The sequence below is a fragment of the Adiantum capillus-veneris genome, chromosome 11 (genome assembly GCF_014529385.1).
Source record: "Adiantum capillus-veneris isolate H3 chromosome 11, ASM1452938v2, whole genome shotgun sequence".
NCBI classification, from domain to species: domain Eukaryota; kingdom Viridiplantae; phylum Streptophyta; class Polypodiopsida; order Polypodiales; family Pteridaceae; genus Adiantum; species Adiantum capillus-veneris.
Genome location: NC_140941.1, coordinates 1,854,426 through 1,873,411, shown reverse-complemented (window position 1 = coordinate 1,873,411; position 18,986 = coordinate 1,854,426). Strand labels below are relative to the sequence as shown.

At 45.1% G+C, this 18,986-nt stretch overlaps 1 protein-coding gene and 1 pseudogene across 1 annotated transcript in view; one reads left to right on the top strand and one right to left on the bottom strand.

The window, feature by feature from the left end:
• The window catches only part of LOC147446797 (sugar transporter ERD6-like 6), a 145,027-nt gene that overhangs the window by 104,231 nt on the left and 21,810 nt on the right, over positions 1-18,986 (bottom strand). The window contains exons 2-7 of the mRNA XM_086522777.1: positions 6,052-6,114; positions 5,818-5,907; positions 5,636-5,695; positions 5,498-5,563; positions 5,088-5,153; positions 4,916-4,991 (exon numbers count right to left, since the gene is read on the bottom strand). Coding sequence (XP_086378903.1) covers positions 4,916-4,991; positions 5,088-5,153; positions 5,498-5,563; positions 5,636-5,695; positions 5,818-5,907; positions 6,052-6,114 — 421 coding nt within the window. The remainder of the gene's footprint in view (positions 1-4,915; positions 4,992-5,087; positions 5,154-5,497; positions 5,564-5,635; positions 5,696-5,817; positions 5,908-6,051; positions 6,115-18,986) is intronic.
• Positions 9,560-10,610, top strand: LOC147446798 (uncharacterized; annotated as a pseudogene).

Genomic DNA, 18,986 nt, shown 5'->3' with positions numbered 1-18,986 from the left:
CTCTAGCTCCATCCAATCCCATAATCAGGGTGTAATACATAATGCATAGGCGGATAGGGTGTGAACATTCCGCGCAGTATGGTGGCTCAATCTGCAAAAGCTCGGATGCGTCTCTCCTCCAGAGATCTATAGTAGGTGCTGACAAACGATCTGTACTCTCTGAAAATCCTATCCATCATTCGGTTGAAAGTCGCTCGAGCATTGGTCAGGCCAAAAGGCATCACCAAAAATTCATATAAACCGAAGTTCGTCCGGAAGGTTGTCTTGTAGACATCTCCCGGCGCGATTATGATCTGATGATATCCGCTTTTCAAATCAATCCTACTGAAACAGGAGGATCCCTGTAGTCGGTCAAGAATATCATCGATCCTTGGTATCGGAAATCATTTCTTGATGGTGATTTTATTGAGAGCTCTGTAATCAATGCACATTCTCCAAGATCCGTCTTTCTTTAAAACCAACAACATTGGAGAGCAATAGGGTGAAGTACTCGGCTGGATAAGACCCTTTTCCAGAAGGTCTTTCACTTGGTTCATAATCTCTTCATTCTGGGCTCGGCTCACACGGTAAGGTGGCCAGTTCGGTGGTGTGCTTCCACGTATCGGATCAATAATGTCATCCTCAGGACGAGATGGTGGCAACTCGCCTAGCTGGCCCTCAGAAAAGCAATCGGCATGAGTGTGGAGAAAATCTTGGCGTTCTTTATCAAGTTCAGAAATGTTCGTTCTGTGTTCATCATTCAACTCTTTCAAGTAGATCGTGTAAACAAAGAGACTCGATTTCATTAATTTGGAAATGGCCGAAGCCGATGCGATCGGGACAGACTCGCCCTTCAATTTCACATCAAGTACAATTTTTCAACCCTTTTCATTTGTCAAAGTCGCTTTCTTTGCCCGATAATCCACCACAGCGTTGTTCTTATGGTACCAAGGGACTCCTAGGAGGACGTCACAACCTTCCAAGGGCATTATGTAAAAGTCCTCGTGCCTCAAATACCCTGACAATGCAACCGAAGTTTGCCAATGACGGGTGTAATGGCTATGTCCCGTTCAGGTGCCGCTAGAACTACCTTCGCTAGTGGTCCCATCCTATCAAGTGTAATCTCGAGGCGCGCCGCCAATTCACGTGAAATGAAGTTGGCCTTGGCTCCTCCATCAAAGAAAATCAGAGCTTCTTGATCTTTCACTTTGTCCCAAGCTCGACAAAGTTATGTACTTTTATCAATCATGCTTGGGTCAGTACCCATGCAATCTGGAACCAGTCCTGCTTTCGTCTTGCCTTTCTTGCCACGTTCCTTTGCTGCTCTCAGACTCTCTGGCATGTCTTCATGTTGTTCTTGCTGTGCCTTTTTGGGGCACTTTGCGGAGACATGCCCATGTTCCCCGCATGCAAAACACTTACCTTCTTTAATGTAATTGGCCCTCTCTCAAAGAATGAGCCGGGGTCGTGTATCCTTCTCTTTCTTTTCTTGGAAACTTTCTCTTTCTACTTTCATTGTGAGAGGTCTGTTGGGTTCTCTGAGTAAAGATCTCATCAGTGGGGTAAGTCAAATTTCCCGAATGTATCGCAAAACCCCGTTTCACATGACCCATCAAATCTTGAATAGAATTAGACATCTTTTCCAGGCAATAGTCTCGGATCTCTGTAGAGAGTCCGCAGCAAAACCGCTCAATCTGTTCCTTAAAAGAGACCTTGTTAAATGAAGAGCTTGTAGAAAAGAGTTCCAAAATCTCTCGCAAGAAGTGTCCAAATAATCTCCCTTGGTCATCCGAAGATGATTCCACGCGGTTCGTATATCTCGTTCGTACTCCCGAGTCAGCCAAGAAGAAATAAAGAGCCTTTTGAATTTCAACCATTTAACACGAGATTCCTTCCTCAGAAGAAGAGTGGACCACCATCTTCGAGCATTTCCTTTGAAGAAAGATGTAGCCCTCCTAAGGGTGGACCACCATCTTCGAGCATTTCCGTTGAAGAAAGATGTAGCCCTCCTAATCTAGGAGTGCTCTGAGTAATGCCCTCCAGAGAAGGCTATGTCAAACTGCTGAATGAAGGCCAAATCACTCGGAGCATCTCAAAACCCAGTAAAGGATTCAAATTCAATCGATTGTCCACCTTCTTTGAATTCTTTCACTTTCTTGCTTTTATCTTCAAGAAAGTCATATTGGTTGTCTCTGTAAAAATGCTTCTTCTTTGCATAAAACATGGGGTCGTCGGAGTTCCAACTGTCAGAGGATGACTCCTTTGCAGAACTATCGAAAACTGGGCGAAATCTAGGTTTCTTTGCCTTTTTCTTGCTCTTTCCGAAGCTTTGCTTTTTGCTTCTCTTTTTGCCTTTTCTGTCCTCCTCGCTCGAGTCAAAAGAGCTAGAAGAACTGTCAGAAAAAAAGAAGAACTGGGTAATCCTTCAAATCGTACACGCTTCTTCTAATTTCTTGCCGATGCAAAAGAAGATTGACGACCCAAATAACCCCGGAATTGAGTCCCCTTCTTGTGCTTTTTCTCTTGCTTTTTGGATTGGTTATTTGCATCCAAAAGCCGACTGATCTATGTCTAAACCACCTCTTGTAATTCTTACTCTATAAACATCCTCAGAGAAGGAGGTTTCTTGATTGCCGGTTTAATGGGTGGTTCTCTGGCTTTCTGCCACTGGGTGTGCACTTCTACGATGGATTGCTAAGACAAAAATTTTGCAAACTACGGATCCTTTGCAAATTTAATCATCTGCTTTGTGCACTCGTCAACGTGCTGTCGACGTTCCATCTCTTCAAGTTCATACTTAGTAGGCCTAGGTGGCCCGTACTCTTCCTATGTTTGTTCATCAAAATCTTCTTCGTGATCTCCTCCCACATTAGCAGATGCAGAAGAAGTCAACTGATTCTTGTTGGAATCCATAAGTGTCACGAGAAAAGGATCGGATTTCCCGGTAGAAGAGAAATCGGACGTGCTCTAATACCACTGTAACAAACTTGGACACCCCAAGTCAAGATTCTACCGCGATACAACAGAGATTCACTTCAAAACAATTCACAAAGACGACACGGTCCGGCGTAGTTCCGTGCCAAGAGGTATTGGCCCCAAAGACTAGCGCCCCTTTCGGTATTTCTTTTTATATTAATCTGTGTGCAAAGTACAAAGAGAGCCCGCGGGTGCTCACTCTCAGACTCTACGTCCAAATACTCTAAAGAGTGAGTCCCTGTGGACTTATTTATTCTTACAAGGGATGCCCAAAAGCAGAGCCCCCAAAATCTTTTAAATTCAAAAGCAAAGTTCCCAAAAGCAATTGGTTTTCCAAAAGCCGCTTAAAACAACCAGCACAATTTACGAAAAATCCGTACAGCTGTCAACGGGAATCACAGAAGTCCGTACGCTGCTACGTCAATGTGTCAGTGCATTTTGCAGCTGTCCGTACACTGCCACGTCAGCATGTCGGTGCAATTTCCGGGCTGTTGCCACGTCAGCAGGGTGTGTGAGTGTGTCGAGGGGCTAGCCACATCACAAGTTTGTGACAGAGTCTCCTCTTCTGTGCTTTCGCTCCGTCGATCAGGCAGTGAAGCACAAAGATGTGGTCGATAGTCAAGAAAGTGCGTCGAAAGCCTGCTTGTCCTGGTGCGCGTGTCCCGAATGCCTTTGCATATGTACTAAGCTCTACCTCAGAAACTGCCCCATACAATTTGGCCAATGTGTGACCAATCATGATAGTCCTGTAGTTCCCTGGATCCACAGTGTCGCCAGATTTGTGGATAGGCACAATGGTGTGCATAGTCCACTCCTCTCGTAGTCCCTCAACCAAAGTGCAATTGAAGAGACGTGCTATCAAGGGGGAGAGTGTCTGCTGCATATCAAGTGCTCACTCTGTAGTCCAATGTGATCTGGTGAGCGGCCATGCTGAAGGCATCGAATAGCCCTCTTCACCATACTAGATGTGAAGAAAGTCGAGGTGGTAGGTCGAGGATCACATGGCTTTGGAATCAATGGCTGCCTAGGTATCTCGTATAAGCGCTCGACATAGTCATGCCAGATCTGGGGGTCCTCCGGGGGGGGGGGGGGGGGGGGGGGGGGGGGCTCTCTCAGAATCCTCCATGCTGGGGCACAATCTGTACTCATGAGAAGGTGGTATCAAGCTCCTGCGCCTTCTCGAAGGCCCGCCGTTTACGGTGTGTGATGGCCTTCATTTGTCGCCTGGCGTCACTCTCGGTGATCTCCTCCAAGGCTCGTCGAGCCTGTAGCCGTCTGTATAGATCTCTGCACTCCCCGTCGTACCATCGGTTCTCGGGCATCATCCCAAAGGGTGCGGCCACTATGGGTAGAGTGTGGAAAGCAGCTGAGGGCTGAAGTGTGTAAAACTACGGAGAGCTGGCTAGTGAGTGTAGAGAGTGGTGTGTCTGGGTCGAGAGTGTAGATCCCCTTGTATACATGTGATGAGTAAACTCTGGATCTACAGGATTTATTTTGACTATTTCTAGCCTTCGGAGCCTCATAGTGCTCCGTGTTTTGTATCCCTTTCGTTTCGTGGGTTTTCCTTGCTTTGAGGTTTCCCACTTGTAAATTAATCAAAGCACATTTACAAAAAAAATGTGTGTGTGTGTGTGTGTGTGTGTGTGTGTGTGTTGCCCAGCATAATCATGTTGATTATGCTCTTGCAAAACCACAATGTCTGCCTTACATGTATTTTATTTTTTTGTGTGTGTGTGTGTGTGTGTGTGTGTGTGTACACTATACACACACACACACACACACACACATATATATATACACACACACAAATATGTATATATGCATGTATATGTGTGTGTGTGCGCGTGTGTGTGTAAAGAAATGGAAAAATCTCCCAGTTTCTTCTGGCACATTGCCTCCAATTCCAAGAGTCAATGGTTCCGTGTGTAAGCCACATCAAATAACTAAAACAATTGTTTACCTATGAATGCCAGGATTCTCCACGAAAGGACAATGCCAAGCAAATATGCAATCAAAATTCCTGTTGTGACTGAGAACTGCCACAAACAACCAGTTGGAATGATAATCAAGCCATAGAAACCATGAATTATTTAAAAAATTATTCAGCTAAGAGAAAAGCAAGATATTTGGACCTGATTGATAGTGCCAAGCAATCCTCTCAAATGTTTTGGAGCTATTTCTGCTATGTAGACAGGGACCTGATAAAGATAATCCGCCAGTTACCTATAAGACTAAATGACACATGGACTAGCTTGCCCAAAAAACCATTTATTTCACTTATTAATGCATCACAAAAACAAAAACCAAAAATTCACACCCAGCATGCATTTTGATAAATTTGGATAATCCCTTGCAGATCGTCAAATAGTAAGTTTTGATTGTCCGCATGCCTCATACAAAACTAAATCTCTGTTTCCATAAGTTTTTGAGCCTTAATATATATATGTAACTGCTACCATCCCGAACCAGTACACATCTTCCTAACTATGTATGTAAAAGCAGCAACCCGAAATATCCACAACACCAAAAGATACAAACTAACCGTAAATGAAATTATACCGACACCCAATCCCACTAGCAATCGTCCAGCATAAAGACTCGGAGCACCCTGCAACAGTTTATAGAGCGTTTCATGGTTTTGTCACACAAGATAGATGTAATAAAATGCAAGAAAAATTACCCCTGCAGATGCAATAACCAACCACCCAGCAATGTTAGGAATTGCAGCACATACCAAACACTGCAGCCATCAGACACAGACATCAGAGAGCATATTTCCAAATAAATTAAGAAGAACAGCTTATAAAAGTAAAAAGGCATCTGCACGAACATAATCAATCAAACCTAACAGTAAAGGCTTACCCCCTTTCTACCCAAGTAATCGGCAAGTTGGCCACTGATTAAAGCTCCTACCATTGCACCTACATTTGATAGAGAACCGAACCAAGAAAACTGCCAGCAAATTGTTTACACAATTGTACAATGTTTAAAGGATGTCATTGTGCACAACAAAGAACAACAAAAAAGACCATAAGTGCTAGCAAGGTCACACATAATTAAGAAGAGAAATGTCCTTAATGAACACCCAAAATTTACCTCTGTGGTTGTTAGGTCCAAAGACGTCATAATAGATTCCTGTGTTGGTGATGTATATCCAATCTGCACAAAACAGACAGAAAGCTCTCTATTTACAAAGCTAGGCCAAGACATTCACTGCCATTAGCCTGACTAGTTAAGACCCTGCTGCTGACCAAAACCAAACGACATGTCCATCAATACGTATGAAGAAAAGTATTAGCCTCCAATATACACCTTTAGCAATAAAAGGATGTAATTGGTTATTGCAATATACATGAACTCATTTCTGTCACAATGCATTCATGAAGTCTTTTTCTGAAAGTTAAGTTTTCCCGTTTGAAATATAAAACTGGCACATATCAAAACCGATGGCAAAAGTTATCAAATGGCAGCAGGAGATAAGCAAGCTCTGGCACAGAAAGAAAGAATAATCTTTTTACGTCTATTAGAGGCCGCAGTCGGCTTATGAGAAAACTTATATATACATGTGCGTGTCCTCCATCTATCGGGCAAGGACAGAAGTATAAAGTAACAAAATGTGGTCATGTGGTAGGGGGGAAGCACAATCATGAAGTGCAACAAGCTGACTAGCTCCATCCTATGTCAAGTCGGGGGTGTAATATTTGGTACATGTGTGGGTGTGGTGTAAGGGATGCGCGTATGATCGCAGATGGGTGCATCTCTCTTGTCGTTCTCTAGAAGAATTCTCTAAGATGTGACTGTCTACCACCCTCTGGTGCTACTAATGTCTATGTCTACGTATCTCCACTAGAAAACGGCCAAACTGACGCTGATCTCTAGACTCCATGATCTATCGTAGGGTGGGTTGTCCTGTAAAAAGAGCCTCATATCTATCTTTGATACTCCCATATGTTGTTAGTGTGAATCAGGAACATCCTCCAACAAAAATAAACACACATCCATACTGAGACAGTAACTAATACGACAAGATCAAGAGATCCTACTCCCAAGCTCTGCAAGAGAAGAACAAGGTGCTATAGAAAGCCACCAAATAGATTGTCAATCTTATCCGCTACACACCGAACCACTAGAACTGAAAGGAAGTAGTCTGCGCAAACTGACTCCACATCCCCCTCTAAAGGGAGAACACTCGGACCATGGATAGCTGCCACAACTCTCCAACAATCTACCTCCAACAAAAATAAACACACATCCACACTGAGACAGCAACTAATACGGCAAGATCAAGAGACCCAACTCCCAAGCTCTGCAAGAGAAGAACAAGGTGCTATAGAAAGCCACCAAATAGACTGTCAATCTTGTCCACTACACACCGAACCACTAGAACTCAAAGGAGGTAGGCTGCGCAAACTGACTCCACATCCCCCAAAAAAGGAAGAACACTTGGACCATGGATAGTTACCACAACTCTCCAATAATCTCTACCTGGATCCCTTGAGGAAGGTGAATCCGAAGGAAAATATACCTGTGGAACCTAGAACCAAATCTGGGAGAATCAAGAAGAACATCTCATCTCTTTTAAGACTGCTCGAGCTAACTATAACTAGTTCTTGGTCCAAGAATCACCACTATCCACCTATAGGAAGCAACATGCAAGTCTAAGGACAAGGGAAGTAGGTGTGTCCTGAATGGTATAGTCTCCAGGGATCAGTCTGGAAGACAAGGCACAGGAACTACTGCTCGGATACACTAGGAAGAGCAACCGTCACACCACAAATCCAAAAGACGAAGCAGCCATCGAAGTGGCTAAAGAGAACATCCACCAAGATACTAACTAGACTATGAGCTAAAGCACACCATCCAAAGCCACAAGAAATGGGCAAGGAATCGAAGGACTAGAAGACACTATGCATGGTAATCCGCTAAATGGAGCACCGGTAATCAACTAAAGATAATAACCTGGAAGCCCCCCTTTGAAAGGGAAGTATTCTCAAAAGTTTGTCCTGAGGTAACAACTAACTCAACCCCACATTGGAACACAGCAAATACCATCACTGAAAGCTCAAGAGCTAAAGCCGAGAGCTTCCATTAGGATAGGAAGCCCCCTTCCCGCTCAATCCTGGAAAAAGAGAACAAGTATTACTAGAAAGAAATATGAGAGAAACAAGAGTGAAATTGCTTCTCTGTAACTAAATAGCAAAACTTGATTCTCAAAGAATTTGAGACTCAAAGAGAGTCATATCATTGGTAAATTCGAACTGCTAAGGATAGAAAGACCTAGAAGGTCACCACCTGAGGATCATAATTGCCAAAGAAGCCGTCAGGGTCCAGCAAGATCTAGCTACTCAAGCAAACTCCTTGAGATCAAACCAAATATCGGCCGGCTTGCAGCATCTGCCCATATCAAACCTGTAGGTACAATCCAATATGGTATTCCAAACTCCATACAAACTCAGAAGAGCACATATACTCGCAATGTTGTAGCTTGCTTCCTTAAAATCTTCATCAAATTTTTCCTTTCCACAAAAGAATATACCCACCAATCAACTGTGCAATCAATATCTAATACACAACATAACACCAATACTCAAAGGAAGAGTAAAAGAACCGCCTAGGGGAACTGCAACATGCCCACGAAGCTCGGAATGGGCTCCCCAAACTTGGACCTCTCCAAAAGGGATGTACGGGAGAAGCATCCAAATGTTGCTGACTGAAGAAGCGGGAACTAGATGTCCCCAAGAACTGCCGACACTACATGCAAACCTATCATCGAAAGGCCTGCGACAAATCTGTTGTCAAACATCAAGATTACCACCCCAAAAGGAATTGCAAACATGTCCCGCAAATGGTGCTGACAAGCTCACAAAAGCGAAAAGAATGACCAAATCTAAAGGGCCACCCTACCATCGCTGCACAGAGAACATGGAGATAGCAGTAGTCCACACTCCAACAAACCTCCTCGAATTGTTGTCATTGTCGGCTAAGCATCTGGCACCATATACTCCACCTCTAAACCTCATCCAATATAGTCGGATGATCAAACAAGAAGTGGTTTTGGAGATAGAAGTATCCCCCTTGCCTATCAAAGCCAATTACACCACATGCACTAGAACACGCACTTAATCTCTCTCTCTCTCTCTCTCTCTCTCTCTCTCTCTCTCTCTCTCTCTCTCTCTCTCTCTCTCTCTCTCTCTCTCTCTCTCTCTCTTCCAGCTCTATGACGCACAAGCTCGCGCCCTCTTCTCTCTCTATGTCACGCGCTAGTGACGCGCCCAACCCTTTGCCTTGTGGCGCCCAACTTCGCTCGCTCTCTCTCTCTCTCTCTCTCTCTCTCTCTCTCTCTCTCTCTCTCTCTCTCTCTCTCTCTCTCTCTCTCTCTCTCTCTCTCTCTCTCTCTCTCTCTCTCTCTCTCTCTGCACCATTGCCGTTGCCGCGTCGACTGTCTGCACCATTGCCGCGTCGACTGGCATCACAAGGGTAGTCTTTTGCGAGGGAAGCTTTGCCTGCCATCGATTCGATTTTTCAACATTGACTGGCTCTGCTGGCCTCAAAAGCCTTGAGCTCTAACATCAACCAGAGTCACACCACAAGAAGCCACAATCACATGAGCATGGCTACTAGGGCTTCGTCCCGCAACAAACTTACCTTCGCTAGGGTTGTGGCAACGCCCCCAAAGCTAGACAGCACTATCCGCCTCCAAAATGAAGTTGAAAGGCTCCGCAAGGAGAACGACGAGCTGAAACAGAGAATTGTTGCCATTGAGCTTCGGCTCACCACAATGGAGAAAGACAAGAAAGAAGAGATCGAGCAGATGGAAGCCAAGCTCAAGAAAACGAAGGTAGATGTAGAAACCACCCTCACAAAGGCTGTCAAGAATCACGTGCAAGAGGTCATCTCTAACAAAGTTGAAGCCCGTGTGGCTTCTACGCGACGCGAACGACAAAGGCAAGATGACATCGCCCTCAATGTCCGCATCGGCGGGCTTCCAAGCGGCTAGAAAGGGGAGGGGGACATCGAATTTGGTAAGGCACTTCCTCTAATTCAAGCGGCACTCCCGATGATACAATGGGATGAAGAGGCAATCACCGTAGTTACACACGAGTATCGAACCAACCATGCCATCCTCACTCTCAAGACTAAATCGGATCGAATCAGACTCCTTCAACAATCAAGGCTTCTCCAAGACACTAAATTTTGGTTTGCGGAAGATCTTACACCCGCTCAACTCAAACAAAAAAAAGTAGAACTTCAAAAGGTACGCGAAGCACGTGCAGCAGGAAAATGGGCAGTGTACCGAGGAGGTAAAGCCATCATCCAGGAGTTTCGAACTCCTAAACCAGCCTCCCTCCCACTTGCTCCCTCTTAGGTTTTTCTTGTTCTCTTTTCTTGTTTATCCCCCGTTGGACCCTCAGTCCTTAACTAAGATGTATATGACAACCCTATCCATTGTAATGTTTTGTTCTTTTTTGGTCCCATAGGTCATATATGACCTCCGTGGACGATAATATAATCTATCTATCTATCTGTGTGTGTGTGTGTGTGTGTGTGTGTGTGTGTGTGTGTGTGTGTGTGTGTGTGTGTGTGTGTCGCGCGTAGCTCTGTGGCGCGCAGGCACACAGGAGTAGGGTCTTCGGCTGAAACCCACCCCCCCTCTCTCTGGCACACAGAGGGCACTCAGTGCTGGTGCAGACCAAGGAGGTGAACAACACGAGAAAAAGGGACCTTGAACTGTTAGGTGCACCGGAATGAATGTTGAACTTTGCTCAAGATGAGTGCTCCGAACTGTGCTCAAGGTTCCTTTTGTTCTTATGGAAGGGAGGGCCTTCCATTTTTAATGCGAGAGTGCAATGATCACAAACAAGTGCATGGACACTGTGCATGAAAGTGTATGAGACTTAGAGATAGAGAAGAGAATACGACACCAGAGACGTAAAACCCTCCTCAGAAGGCCCCACTCTCTATGGCGAGAGCGGTCTACTTATGATTGCACAAATCTCTACAATGCTTGGACTTGCCGACGATGTCGACGACGATGAGGACGACGACGAGACGGGCTGAAAACTGAAAACTCTAAGGGCTGAAATCTGCAAATCTTGTATCTGCTGAATTCTGACTCTATGTCGATGACGACGGTACGACGATGACGTGCTGAAAACGCAGATGCTGAAAACTGCGTTTTCCGGGCTGAAACTATAAACCTTGCGGGAACTGACCATGCGGCGAGGAACTGTTGTGGGAAGGTGAGATCTGCGAGGTTCGGGACTTGATCTGCGGTGTCTAAAGGCTGAAAACTGAAAACGCTGGTCCTAGGGCTGATCCTGTCGCGATGATTTGCAAAAACGCCGAGGTTGATCTGCAAACCAAAAACGCTAGGGCTGAAAATTGACCTTGCGGGGAAATCTGCTAACGCTAGGAAATCTGTTGTGTTACTGTGGGAATCTGCTAACGCTAGGGCTGATATGTTGTCTACTGTCGCCGGGAATCTGTGAGTGCAAAAACGCTGGCTGATCTGGTGCAAAAACGCTAGGCCTTCTGTTGAGAGAAAACGCCAGAGTTGTCGCGGGGGTTGGTCTTGCTGAGAAGTTGCCTGTTCAACAAGGTGCTCCTGCTGCCTCTTCTGCCTGAAAGTGCTAGCTTTGGTTTGCTTATATATTAACTTACTCAATTTGCCCTACCTACTTTCCAACAAAAGTCACTTAAAAATAATAAGTGAAAAATGTCAAAAATAGGTAAAATAGGCTAAATGCACTTGAAAATTCCCCTGAAGGATTTTGATGGGAATGCTTATGATCATGTTGTGTGCAACCAGAGGATATGCATCTACACAAAGTGACTGGGCATGCACGGTCTACGAATAGACTCACAAAAGTGCAAGATCGCTTCTAAATCTAGACTGACTGAACCCTTGTCGTGCTGTAGCTTGTCCACGGACACATAGGGTTGGATGTGTCACGTGACATCCCCTCCTTTTCAAAGTGAGGTACTGGTACCGAACTGTATGGCGTCAAGGGAGATCGCCAATTGCATCCGGAATCCTAGAAGGGACTCTTCGCCGGCCCACTCTGATGTGTGGATCGTGCAGTACTTGAACTTCATAAAGGTCTGCAACGCTTGTTTCTTTGGGCCGCGCCGAAAGCGACACAAAGTCATCTTCAATGTTTCCACTTCGTCTAGAGTCATGCTTCTTTCTTCTTCAAGAATCTCGATGGCTGAAAATTCCTGAAACCATTTCCAACACAAAACCATGAACATACCTATTCCATGTAAAGTGAGTGGAAAAAATCTTGTCTTCCTCAAAGACTTTGTAGGCAATGTAGATGAACAAAGAGACGGAGTGCCAAACCGTTCACCACATACACGCAAACAATGAGATCGAATCTTTCTCTTCTGATCTAAAGCAATCAACTGTGGCAATTCACAACGGAAATGCCCATGCTTGGTGCTCATACTTTCATGTGCTCTTTCTACAACTGTGTCGTGCCAAGGAAGAGACATGGAATGTGACTTCCTTGAATGCATACTTTTCAGCTTTTCATAAACAATCCACATACATTCGTGCTCATTCATGAGTGAAACGTGCTCAACGTACAATATGTCATGCCTAGTAAAAGGGATCACATAAAAACGCTGACTAAAATACAAGAAACGATCACGAATGAAACACTCGTACAATGCGTGTGTACTAATCATGCGAACACATAATACTTCCTGTGAGGATTCTTTGGACCTAGGCTCGAGAGCCAAGATCGATTCTTCCTAAGGGGGTTCTTTGGACCTAGGCTCGAGAGCCAAGATCGATCCTTCGTGTTTGATCGAATCTGCAACGAGGTTAGCTTCGCTAGAAAAAGCATCAACTAACTCATCCTCCTTGTGAACAATCACGTCATCTTCATGCAAATCATCATGCTTGTGAGAAATCACATCTTGATCATGCAAATCATCATGCTCATCATTATCATCCAAATCATTGGCATTCAAATCATCATGCTTGTGAGAAATCACATCTTGATCAAGCAAATTATCATGCTTATCATTATCATCCAAATCATCATGCAAATCATTGGCATTCAAATCATCATGCTCATCATTATCATTGAAATCAGCATGCTTATCATCATGCAAATCATTGGCATTCAAATCATCATGCTCATCATTATCATTGAAATCAGCATGCTTATCATCATGCAAATCCTATGTGTCATGCTTTGGAGAAGAAGAGATTGAGAGAGTCTCCGTCTCCTGAATCTCTTGCATCTGTGCTTGCACTTGAGAAAAGGGTCGCAAGAACTCTTGCATGTGTCAGTCGCTCTGTTCTTGTCTTGCTTTGGCTGCCTTTCTTTCTGCTTCTCTTTCTGCTTTACTTTCTGCGTGTCTCCGATCCATTTCTGCTTTTCTTTCTGCGTGTCTTGCTTCGCGTTCTAACTTCATGTCCATCACCATCTTGTCGAAAGCCTCCATAGGAGTAAGTGCAATCCTTGACATAGACAAGGAAGGGGGAGGGTCGGAAAAACCTCCTGGTGGGGAAAATTCTTCTTCGCCTCTCGCATGCTCATCACCTCCAAGCGAAGTATCCATTCCGCTTCGAGTGATGACCATCCACAGAAGTCTTGGGTTCTTGTGGTCTTGGGTTCTTAAGTTCACGAGGAACTTGGGTTCTTGGGGGTCTTGGTTCTTGAGGTTCTTCCGGGTCTTGAGGTTCTTCTTTCGCTTGCAATCTGTGTTCGAGAAGGATCTTCTCTTCACCCGAGTTCCTCTCTTTTCCGCGGGCGCACCCCTTGGCGGCCTTGCGCTCACACCAAGGTTGCTTTTTCCCACCTCACATCGATTGGCCGGCCGCTTAGTGCACGGTCCGCTCTCAATGAGTGAAAAGAGGCACAAGGGGAGGCTTGACAAGCTCTTCTTCAGACGTTACAAAACCCTCCTCCGAAGGCCCCACTCTCTATGGCGAGAGCAGTCTACTTATGATTGCACAAATCTCTACAATGCTTGGATTGTCGAGGATGTCGATGACGATGAGGACGACGACGAGACGGGCTGAAATCTGAAAACGCTAAGGGCTGAAATCTGCAAATCTTGTATCTGCTGAATTCTGACTCTATGTTGATGACGACGGTACAACGACAACGCGCTGAAAACGCAGATGCTGAAATCTGCGTTTTCCGGGCTGAAACTGTAAACCTTGCGGGAACTGACCGTGCGGCGAGGAACTGTTGCGGGAAGGTGAGATCTGCGAGGTTCGGGACTTGATCTGCAGTGTCTAAAGGCTGAAAACTGAAAACACTGGTCCTAGGGCGGATCTTGTCGCGATGATCTGCAAAAACGCCGAGGTTGATCTGCAAACCAAAAACGCTAGGGCTGAAAATTGACCTTGCGGGGAAATCTGCTAACGCTAGGAAATCTGTTGTGTTACTGTGGGAATCTGCTAATGCTAGGGCTGATCTGTTGTCTACTGTCGTCGGGAATCTGCAAGTGCAAAAACGCTGGCTGATCTGGTGCAAAAACGCTAGGCCTTCTGTTGAGAGAAAACACCAAAAGTTGTCGCGGGGGTTGGTCTTGCTGAGAAGTTGCCTGTTGAGCAAGGTGCTCCTGCTGCCTCTTCTGCCTGAAAGTGCTAGCTCTGGATTGCTTGTATATTAACTTACTCAATTTGCCCTACCTACTTTCCAACAAAAGTCACTTAAAAATAATAAGTGAAAAATGTCAAAAATAGGTAAAATAGGCTAAATGCACTGGAAAATTCCCCTGAAGGATTCTGATGGATTCTGATGGGAATGCTTATGATCATGCTGTGTGCAACCAGAGGATATGCATCTACACTAAGTGACTGGACATGCACGGTCTACGAATAGACTCACAAAAGTGCCAGATCCCTTCTAAATCTAAACTGACTGGACTAACTGAACCCTTGTCGTGCTGTAGCTTGTCCACGGACACATAGGGTTGGATGTGTCACGTGACATGAACTGGCAGGGAGCAGGGCAGGTTGGGCAGCTCATAGGTGGGCTGAGGCAATTTTAGCTACAGATACAGGCCGAAATGGAAGCAAAACTGGAGAAGCTTGAAAAAGCCATGCACAAGGCGATGAAGGATTACAAGAAGATGGTTGATAGTAACATCAACACGATCAATCGGGACCTTCTAGCCCGCATTACAAAGTTGGAGGTCAACACAGAAGATTGAAAGAAGGAGAAGCTTGCCATGCAAGCAGAGATGGAAGCATAGAGGATCGAGAAGGTGGGGATGCAAGAGGAGATCAACCTCCTCAAAGCCAAAGTAGAAAGTATGGAGGAGAAAGAAGATGGGAAATTATGGAATCGGAGAAGGAAGCTTTAAGAGAAGAAATCACAAAAGCGCTCACCGAAACAATGGAAGAGAAGATAAGAGGCCAAGAGAGAAGGACGGGTGGAGGTAATCAAGAAGAAGATGAAGGCGGAGGTCAAAGAAAAGGTCAAAGAAGAGCGCAAGCTTGAAGGAACACTATTGGTGAATGCCACCATAGGAGAAGAGAAGATGCGGCAAGCTTGGAAACTCAATCTAAGAGTAACCGGGCTCAAGGAGACAACCGCCGAAAATGATGGGAAAGAGTTATGCACAAAGCTTAGATATGTAGATACCCCCATCCCTTTCGTGAGTGCATGGTGGGTAGGGAGAGACCCTACCAAGAGAGCGCTCATGTTACAATTCACTAACCTAGAAGCAAAAATGGCCTTTATGAAAAAAAGAGTGGCGCTCAAGGCATTGGAGGGAAACCCTATCTATCTAGATGATGACCTCACCATACTTCGAGTGAAACTGTCACAAAGTGATGACGTGGCGGACAGCAAAAACCCTAATTTCCGCCAGAAACCCTAAAATTCCTGCAAACCCTAATTTTTGCCAAAAACCCTAAATTCCGGAAATCGCGGAGGCGGATTATTATTAAAAAAAAAAAAATTTGGAAAATGATGAGCGACGCGAATTTTGCTTTTGCTTTTTTTTTATTAAAAAAAAAAGAGAAAAGACTCTCTAAGAGAGAGAGAGAACTGATGCTTTTGATTTTAAAAGCTTTTGGGGCTCTGCTTTTGGGCATCCCTTGTAACCTTTAAATTAGTGGTGAGGGCCTCACTTCTCAGGGCATCTGGACGCAGAGTCTGAGAGTGAAACCCTAACCGCTCTCTTGTACTTTGATGATTGATTAATACAAAAAGAAATACCGAAAGGGGCGCCAGTCTTTGGGGCCAATATCTCTAGGCACGGAACTCCGCCGGGCCAGTGCAAATCTATTGTGATCTGTGAATTGTTTTGAAGTGGTTATTTGGTGCTGTCGCGGTTGATTCTTGACTTGGAGTGTCCAAGTTTGTTACAGTGGTATCAGAGCACGGCCGATTTCTCTTCTACGGGAATTCCGATCCCCGAAATATTTTTTTTCCGCGGCACCTATGGCTTCAGGCAATGATCAGTCGACTCCCTCTGCATCTGGAGATGCGGGCTGGGATCACAACGAAGATTCAGGCAGAGAGTATGGCCCGCCTCGGCCTACTCAGGCGGAGCAAAGAGAGATGGAGCGTCGTCAATTGATTGGTGATGCAACAAAGATGATGCTCAATTTTGCCAAGGACCCGAAGATGGCAAAATATATGAATCAGACCTCTTTGGAAGAGGTACAGACAGAGTGGCAGAGAACCACAACACCACTCCCGAAACCCGCTCTCAAGAAACCTTCTGCCTCCAAGAAATATACGGAGAAGGAACTGGAGAACGTGGTTGATGCACGGATTGCTCAGCTTTTTGACGCGCAAACGAAAGCCAAAAAGCACGGCAAAAAGCAGAAGAAAGGCACTGACTTCCCGGGATATTTGGGTCGTCAGTCGACATTCGACAAAGCAAAGAAACGGAAGAAGCGTGTTCGATTTGAAGGAGTACCCAGTTCTTCTTCTTCTTCTTCTGACAGTTCTTCTAGCTCCTCGGATTAGAGCGAAGAAGACAGAAAAAAAGCAAAAAGCGAAGCAAGACACAAAGCTTCGGAACGGGCAAGAAAAAGGCAAAGAAGGCTACATCTCGCCCAGAGACTGACAGTTCTACTGAGGACTCGTCTACAGACAGCTCAGATTCCGATGACGGAAAGTTTTATGCGAACAAGAAGAATTTTTACAAAGCCAACCAGTATGACTTTCTCGAAGATAACAGCAAGAAAGTCCGAGAGTTTAAGGAAGGTGGCCACTCGATCAAGTTTGATACTTTTCAGGATACTCAGATGCTTCGAAGGCTTTGTCTCTTATACAGCAGTTTGACATCGCTTTCGCGGGAGGACGCTATTCAGAGCACTCCAAGATTCGGAGAGCTGCCTCTTACTCTGAGGGGAATGCTCGTACTTGGTGGTCCACGCTTCTATTAAGCAAGACTGTGCCAGTTACATGGCTGAAATTCAAGAGGCTTTTTATTTCTTCTTGGTTGACTCAAGAGTTTGAGCGAGATATACGAGCTGCTTGGAACCATCTCCGGATGACCAAGAGCGATACAGTGAATTCTTATTGTGAAAGATTCTGGAGCTCTTTTCTACCCGCCTCTTCATTCAAGAAGATCTCGTTCAGAGAACAAATTGAGCGGTTTACCTTGGGTCTACCTACAGAGATCCGAGATCACTGCTTGGAACAGAAGTCAGCTTCTATTCAGGAGTTGATGAGTCATGCGAAGCGGGGCTTTGCCATTCACTCTGGCAGTCTGACCTACCCCACAGATGAGGCCATGACACAACGAGCCAAACAGACTTCTGGGAATGAAAGTAGAATGAAAAAGAGCAACCCAGAGAAAAAAAAAAAGGATGCACGACCCAAGCTTACTCCTGAGGAGAGAGCTCGCTTCATCAGAGAGGGGAAGTGCTTTGGATGCGGGAAACATGGACATATTTCCGCAAAGTGCCCTGATAAGGCACAGAAAGAACAGAATGATAAAGACGACGACAGGTCTGAGAGTTCGAGAGCAGCTGAGGAATGTGGCAGAAAAGGCAGATAGAAAAGCAGAACTGGTACCACATGGCGTGGGACTTGCACCGAATCAAATGAATGAAAGTACAAACTTTGGCGTTTTTTTTTTTGGGGCAAAGTGAAGGATCAAGAAGCTCTTTTGAAGGAGCCAAGGCCAACTTCTTTTCACTTGGAATTGGCGGCTCGATTTGGAACTGCGCCCGACAGACTGACGCCACTGGCGGAGGTAGTTCGACTGGCACCCGGATGGGATGTTGCCATTACACCGAGCATTGGCAAACTTCGTTTGCAATGACAGGGGTGTTCAAGGCACGTGAGTGACGTTCTACTCGGGATCCCTTGGTACCACAAGAACTACGCCGTGGTTGACTACCGGGCCGAGAAAGCGACTTTGATAAATGAAGGGCTTAGAGATTGTACTTGATGAACTTCAGTTTTCTTACTCATTCTTTTGGGAGAACTGAACCATGGATAAAAGTTGAATATGTTTTGACCTGAAGAAAAGAACGCCAAGATTTTTTTCTCCACGCTCATGCCGATTGCTTTTGAGAGGGCCTGAAGATCATACCATTGATCTGATATCTGGAAGCACGCCACCGAATCGGCCACCTTATCGTGTGAGCCGAGTACAGAATGAAAAGATTATGAACTCAGTGAAAGACCTCTTGGAAAAGGGTCTTGTCCAGCTTAGTACTTCACCGTATTGCTCTCCAGTGTTGTTGGTTTTGAAGAAAGACAGATCTTGGAGAATGTGCATCGATTATAGCACTCTCAACGAAATCACCATCAAGAACAGATTTCCGATTCCTAGGATCGATGATATACTCGACAGGTTACAGAGATCCTCGTGCTTTAGCAGGATTGACTTGAAGAGTGGATATCATCAGATCAGGATAGCGCCAGGAGATGTCTACAAGACAGCTTTTCGGACGACTTTTGGGTTATTTGAGTTTTTGGTGATGCCTTTTGGCTTAACCAATGCTCCTGCGACATTTAACCGGATGATGGACAGGATTTTTCGAGAGTACAGGCTATTTGTTGGCACTTTCTTTGACGACATCATTGTTT